This window comes from Nicotiana attenuata, unplaced genomic scaffold (assembly GCF_001879085.1).
Source record: "Nicotiana attenuata strain UT unplaced genomic scaffold, NIATTr2, whole genome shotgun sequence".
NCBI lineage: Eukaryota > Viridiplantae > Streptophyta > Magnoliopsida > Solanales > Solanaceae > Nicotiana > Nicotiana attenuata.
In genome coordinates this window covers 1,323,945-1,330,674 of record NW_017670269.1, presented here as the reverse complement: position 1 = coordinate 1,330,674, position 6,730 = coordinate 1,323,945, and the positions used below count along the sequence as shown (strand labels likewise).

Genomic DNA, 6,730 nt, shown 5'->3' with positions numbered 1-6,730 from the left:
ATTGATGATTAGAAAGACCGAAAATAGCCATTAGTGAATAGTGACACATATAATCAGACACATAAGAATAATGATTAGGCTTGAACGTAACGTAACCGATATGAACAAAACAACTCATTCAACAAGCTAGCTAGAATACAATATAGAGATTCTCAAAAAGATTAGTTAACTACATTTACACGCATGGCGCATAACCTTTTCTGTATCCTTTCTAATACAACATCAGAAAAACTTCTAATACAACATCAGAAAAACTTCTTCTCATACCAAGCTTGATTAGTCAACTAGTCATGATTACCACATCAAAATGATACAGGCTGAACCACAGTTACATTTGATTTACACATAAAACGCTTTACTAGATATAGCTAGTAGCACCTATTTTCAGCGTTAAAAACTAGCTAGCTACTCTTCTTCCCAAATCCAAGCTTGAGATCAAGCTCCACAGTAGGCGTACTGCTAGAGCTGAAAAGATGGGCAGCTGAAGTTACCACTGAGCATTTCCTGTTATTATTAGGTGTATTTCGTTTAGCACAAGGAATATTTTTCTTGTTCTTTTTCTCTTCAGCAGAGGTATTCGAAGAGGATGAAGTTGATGTTGGTGATGAATGCAAAGGCAAAGGCACAACTGGAGGAATTTGGAAGTTGGTTCGCGCCTTTGACCCTCTAAGCCACCTAGCAGCCGCGTCATATGCACGCGCAGCCTCCTCCGGCGTGTCGAATGTACCAAGCCAGTGGCGGCACCGCCCTATACGGTCACGTATCTCCGCTGACCACCTCCCCCACGGCCTCTTCCTCACTCCTCTGTAGCTCCTCTCCGCTGGAACATTTCTCTTTTCTTCTTTCCCCGCGCCGCCTCTGTATTTGTCAGGTGCATGGCACGTGCGCTTCAGAATCGAAACTGCAGTAGTATTCTCAGAATTTTGATCAACACTTCTCTTGTTTTTATTATTACAGCTGCCAAAAAGAACATGTTCTCCAACTACAGCTGCAATTCCTTCAAGAACAGGGGATTTCTGATCATGTTCTGGAGTTGGAAATTCAGAAAAAGAGTGAAATGGATCAAGATATTTAGTAGAGTCAATGCAGAGATGATCAATTGGTTCATTTGGGTAAAGGGATTGTTGTTTAGAGAGGAAAAAGGGGTCAGTTTTTTGAAGCATTTGAGCATGGGTATACATTGTCTTTGTGCTAGAGATAGAAGAAAGACAAAGTGATCTTCTTTGAATTGTGATAAAGTTCAACAATTTATAAACTCAACGGAAATTGGTATTTTATTTGGAAATAGTAATTTATTAGAGGGGTCTAGGATTTTATAGATATGGCTGTCAAATTCGATAAGACCACAATCCGTCATGTTTATTTATTATCACTTTTATAAATCTGTCCTTACTTGCTAGGGAGGGATATACTCTTGTTTAAGGACAAAATTACCCATTGAAGACCTATGGTGACTAGAAATATTGTTGAACTGGACAAAAAATTTATAAAATTATAATTTAAAATAAGACTTACATATTTGTATTTTATTTTTTTAAAATTTCTAGATGGAAAAAATTACTCCCTTAATTTCAATTTAGATGACACACTTTCGTTATTAGTCTCTCCTAAAAAGAATGACGCATGATTTTTATATTTAAAAATAAGTTAACTTTAAACTTTTCATTCTACCTAACTTATTCTTAATGAGAAGTTTTTATAGTCGCACAAATATTATGGCCACAATAAGTTTTTGTCTATTAAGCTTTTAGCACAATATATTTTAAAAATCTTTATTTTTTTTAAATTTTGTGTCCAGTCAAACCATATCATCTAAATTTACAAGAAAGAAGTTGCATTTTTTGACAGTTTAAAAAGTAAAAAATGTTAAACATAAAATGAGAAAGGAAGTAGATAATCTCATGAAGGGAGATAAATGTCTTTGTATGAAAAGTGACTGATACGAGATACTGTAATCAGATACTGAGAATACAAAACTGGGAAGGAGTTAATTTATGGAATTAATGATCTCAAGAAAATAAGGGAAGGGCTAAGAGCCGTAGGATTACTTGGGAGGGGGGGGGGGGGGGGAGGGGAAGTAAAATTAATGCGTCACAGTGGCGTCAAGAAGAAAAGATTGTTTGACTGCATGGCCATGATTGCTCCCTTTAACCAGAGGAAGATTTGGGTGTATCACAAGTGCATTTGTCTAACCGTGCGGTGGCTGTAAATGAACCATCATATAGAAAGATGAAATCTGAAGAACAGAATAACATAAACCAAGTGTTTGGTTAATCAGGTGTAAGAAGAACTTAAGAAGATTTGATGATCATCAGTAAGTTACGTGCATGGGCAAATAATGTGATCACATCGATCAATCAAAGATAAGTAGGAGTGGGTACTACGTTATAAAAATTCTGGGAGGGGGGAAATTATTTTGGACGTGTTCAAATAACAGTGTAATCTTTTGGAGTGCAGTAAAAGGGACCTTTATTAACTTGATCGATGGCTATACATCTAATCTCTTCTGCATGCTGCAGTACTGTGTGCTGATGCGCTTGCTGCAGAGCAAGTCTATCACGAGTGATTTTATTTTGTCTCTCACACAACTTACACTAGTTGTGTGAGGCCTTTTTTTATCTCACATATTTGTGGATTCATATCTTACACATCTGGGTCCACAAAATTCTGGGACCTACGCAGTCACAACTAGTGTCAGTTGTGTGAGGCACAAAATAAAAATTTTCGACTTTCATTTATCTTCTTGGCGATTTTTGTTGAATATTTGAAAAAACTTTTTATTGTGTGTGCCTCACACAATTACGGTTGTATAATTGGATCGGATATCTGAGAGTCCGCACCGATTGACTCTATTCGGATTTTGAATTTTGAATTTCTAATATTCGGATCAGATATGGGTTTGGTAGTTTTTCAAAAGTTCGGGTATTCGGATTGGATTCGGATTGGTATAATTTTAATCTAATCCGACCCGAAATTCGAATTACATGGACATGTATAAATATTATACTTACATTTTAGGGTTAAGTCTTCTCATTTCATCTGCCTCTCTTTAGACTCTTTTTTTCTTAGTTCATATCGAAGTCTTTCTCTCTCTAATCTCTCTTCAGATTGCTCTGTCCGCTTCCTTAAGTCTTACCTTTGTGTCTCTCATTCTCAGGCTCTCCTTCCTATTGACGGACAACGACGTCTTTCCCTTATTGGACATTTGTTTGGAATTTTTGTTTATTTTATTTTGTAATGAAACTTTTGTTTTGTCTATTGCTATGAAAGACATTTATTGCCTTTCAATTTAATAGAATGGTGAATAGCAATAACATTAAAAAGTGCATTAGCCGATTATATTGTTAGTAGTCCTAATAAGGCATACAATCTGATATGAAAATTCGAAATATTTAACCGATCCAAACTATAAAATTCGATCCGATCCAATTTAATTCGGACTGTATTTTATAAATTTCATCCGAATTTACAATTTGAAATGTGCTAAATCTGATCTGATCCGACCGATGCATAACCTACACATACACAACTGACATTAGTTGTGTGAAGCTTTATTTTCTCTAGCAATAAAGTGGACCCAAGATTTTATGGACCCAAATATATAAGAATTGAGTCCACTTTGTTGTGAGACAAAATAAAATCTCCTCATACATTTAATGTCAGTTGTGTGGGGCACATAATAAAGTTTTTCAATATTTGATGATTAGAATTTAGAACATACATACCATTTTCTTAAATCATGAATTAGGCAGAAAACTTATCGTCATTTGTAATGATATTCATCTATTTGGCCATCCCACGCAATAATCATATTCTTTGGGTTGTATGGTACTAGGGATAAGAATAAAAATTTAGAGATAAAATTTGGAATTGTATTTATCTTATATTTAATTATAAGTAGTAGCTAATTCCAAAAAAAAAAATTATACTATAATGATAGAATTAACTATCCTATATAAAAACGCGGGACTAGCTAATCCCATAGAATTCTCTCATAGAATATCCTTTTCTATCCTACCATTGTATTAAACAATTCCTTTAAATACAAAAGGTAATATCCTTGTTGGGAAACAATGGTTAAGAAGTATTAATGTAAAAGTATTCTATTGTGAGTATGGATATAGAGAGTACGCAAAAGAAGTATGGTAATTGACAATACAAGTGGAATTTGGTTTTATAGCATAATTATATTTTGTTAATCATCCTGAAACGCATTGGTTTGACTAATTATAATCCTACTAAGAAAATAAAGTGTCCTACCAAAAGAATTTTCCTTTTCAAAGTTTGAATACGGAACTATGATTGTAAAGGAAATTTCGAATATCCTATCGCACCCTTTGTGGTTATAATTTTATCCATTACCAATTTAGATAATGTTAAATCTGACCTTAAAGATGAGCTTGAAACTCGATCTGAAGCTCCAATGGAGTCCTTCTAGAGAATTTTATGAGAGAGAGTTTGTGAGAGATGAAAACAGAAATTGGACAGTCGAAAACTCACTTTCTTTCTCATTACTGTACTGAGTATATACATGTGTGGACACAGCTACTACTGAACTGGTCACTAACTAACTCTACTCAATTACAATTAACTAACATCACTAACTATACAACTAACTATTATATAACAATATAATTGTACAAGTCTTAACACCCCCCCCCCCCTCAAGTTGGAGATGTTGTGTACACTGCCAACTTGCTCAAGATCGCTGAGTGCTTCACTCCTGTTAGAACCTTGGTAAGGACATCATCCAACTGATTGTTTGTTGCTACATGATGAAGTGAGATTAGTCCCTCTTGTAGCTTGCTTCTGACAAGGTGACAATCCACTTCTATGTGTTTTGTCCGCTCATGAAACACAGGATTTCTTGCTATATGTAGAGCTGATTGGCTATCACAAAAGACTTCTACTGGTTTACCAAAGGGCACAGTGAGCTCTTCAAGAAATCCGCACAGCCTTCCCCTACTACTTTTCTGAGTGCCCGGTACTCTGCCTCTACTGATGACAGTGAAATGGTCTCTTGCTTCTTAGATTTCCAGCATATAGGACTGTTCCCTAATAGAATTAAGTAATCACTTACTGACTTCCTTGAGTCTGGGCAAACAGCCCAATCAGAATAACAATAGGCTCTAATATTACAGTTTGGATCATGTGACATGAATATTCCCATGGAGAGGTCACCCTTCAAGTATCTGAGCAGGTGAAAGGCTGCTTTCAAGTAGGGTTCTCTTGGATCTTGCATGAGTTGGCTAAGGTATTGTACACTGTAGGCTATGTCTATCCTTGTGTTGGTGAGAAAATTTAATTTTCCAACCAGCTTTCTATAATAGGTGGGATCAGTTAATGTAGTACCCTCTTTAGCTTTCAACTTCACTATTGAATCAAGTGGTGAGGCAAGGCTACTATAATCCATGCAATTGTACTCTTTCAGCAAATCAAGCACAAACTTTCTTTGTGAAATTACAACTCCATCAGCTTTATAGAATATTTCCGGCCCCAGAAAATAATGGAATTTACCCAAGTCTTTAGTCTTGAAATTTTCATGTAGGAATGCCTTCAGTTCCTCTATCTCCTCTTTGTTTGTTCCTGTCAGTATTACAATCATCTACATATACTGCCACATATATTGTTGATTCAGTTGTCTTCTTGTAGAAAAGTGAATAATCATACATATACTGGGTATATCCCTTACACTACAATGCTTCACTCACTTTTGCATACCACTGTCTGCTTGCCTGTTTGAGGCCATACAGGGACTTCTTGAGTTTGCATGTCATATGTCCACTGTCTACTACCAAACCTTGTGGTACTTCTATATACACCTCTTCATGGAGGTCCCCATGACAAAAGGCATTATTCATATCTAACTGGAATATATCCCAGCCTTTCTTGACTGCTGCAGCTATGAGAGCTCTTACTGTTGTAATTTTCACCATAGGACTGAATGTTTCTGTATAATCAATTTCAGTTTGTTGGGTATACCCCTTGACCACTAACTTGGCCTTGAACCTTACTATACTGCCATCTGCCTTATGCTTCACTTTATACACCCACTTACACCCTATGACTTGTTTCTCAACTGGTAATGGTACTAGCTCCCAGGTGATGTTGACATGCAATGCCTCAAACTCTTGTGTCATTGGTGTTTGCCAGGCAGGATGTACAACTGCTTATTCATATGAGTTAGGCTCTTTGTCACTGCAAGTGCTTCACAGGGCACTAACTATCCTGATTTAGATTCTCAACAGATATGTGAATGTGGGGAGAGGATAAGCCATTGATAGAAAGAGATGCATTGGTGTGGTTATTGGTGTTTGGTTTCAGGTGGGGTAGTTTGTGAACATAATCCTTCAAGTATGTGGGAACTTTGTCTGTTCTATGAGATTGCCTTGGTTCCAAAACATGTTCAGGTGAGGTATTCCTTACAGATCTTACTGGTGAGTTATTTTGTGGGTCTTCTGGAGTATGTGAATCTATATTATTGGGGGAAAGGGATGAAGGATCTGATGACAAATCTGGATGTGTGACATTTGAAACCCCTTGATCATTTGACTCACTAGTTTGACTTTGCTCATTCTCACTAGACACATGATCAATAAAAGGAATGGATTTAAGGACATAGGAAAATGAAGCAGTATCCTTAGACATACTAAAAGGGAAGATATTTTTATTAAAAACTACATCTCTAGATACATGTGTTTTCTTGGTAGCCAGACTGATCACTTTGTAC

General features: G+C 36.2%; 2 protein-coding genes across 2 annotated transcripts; both read right to left on the bottom strand.

Moving 5' to 3' along the window:
• Positions 1–401: 401 nt before the first annotated feature.
• LOC109237005 (ethylene-responsive transcription factor ERF084) lies at positions 402–1,181 on the bottom strand. The gene has a single exon (XM_019403247.1). The coding sequence runs from the start codon at positions 1,179–1,181 to the stop codon at positions 402–404; it is 780 nt and encodes a 259-aa protein (XP_019258792.1).
• A 3,725-nt stretch (positions 1,182–4,906) lies between these two features.
• LOC109237004 (uncharacterized mitochondrial protein AtMg00810-like) lies at positions 4,907–6,140 on the bottom strand. Its single transcript, XM_019403246.1, has 2 exons — positions 5,712–6,140; positions 4,907–5,605 (listed from the first exon to the last, which is right to left on the bottom strand). The coding sequence occupies exons 1-2, from the start codon at positions 6,138–6,140 to the stop codon at positions 4,907–4,909; spliced, it is 1,128 nt and encodes a 375-aa protein (XP_019258791.1).
• Between the last annotated feature and the right edge of the window lie 590 nt (positions 6,141–6,730).

What these genes read in the sequence shown, in the direction of transcription:
- LOC109237005 (XM_019403247.1), bottom strand. Translation starts at nt 1,181, where the DNA reads ATGTATACCCATGCTCAAATGCTTCAAAAAACTGACCCCTTTTTCCTC.
- LOC109237004 (XM_019403246.1), bottom strand. Translation starts at nt 6,140, where the DNA reads ATGACACAAGAGTTTGAGGCATTGCATGTCAACATCACCTGGGAGCTA. An exon ending in GCAGACAGTGGTATGCAAAA is followed by an intron (nt 5,606 to 5,711) that starts GTGAGTGAAGCA and finishes CAGTATATGTAG; the next exon opens with ATGATTGTAATACTGACAGG.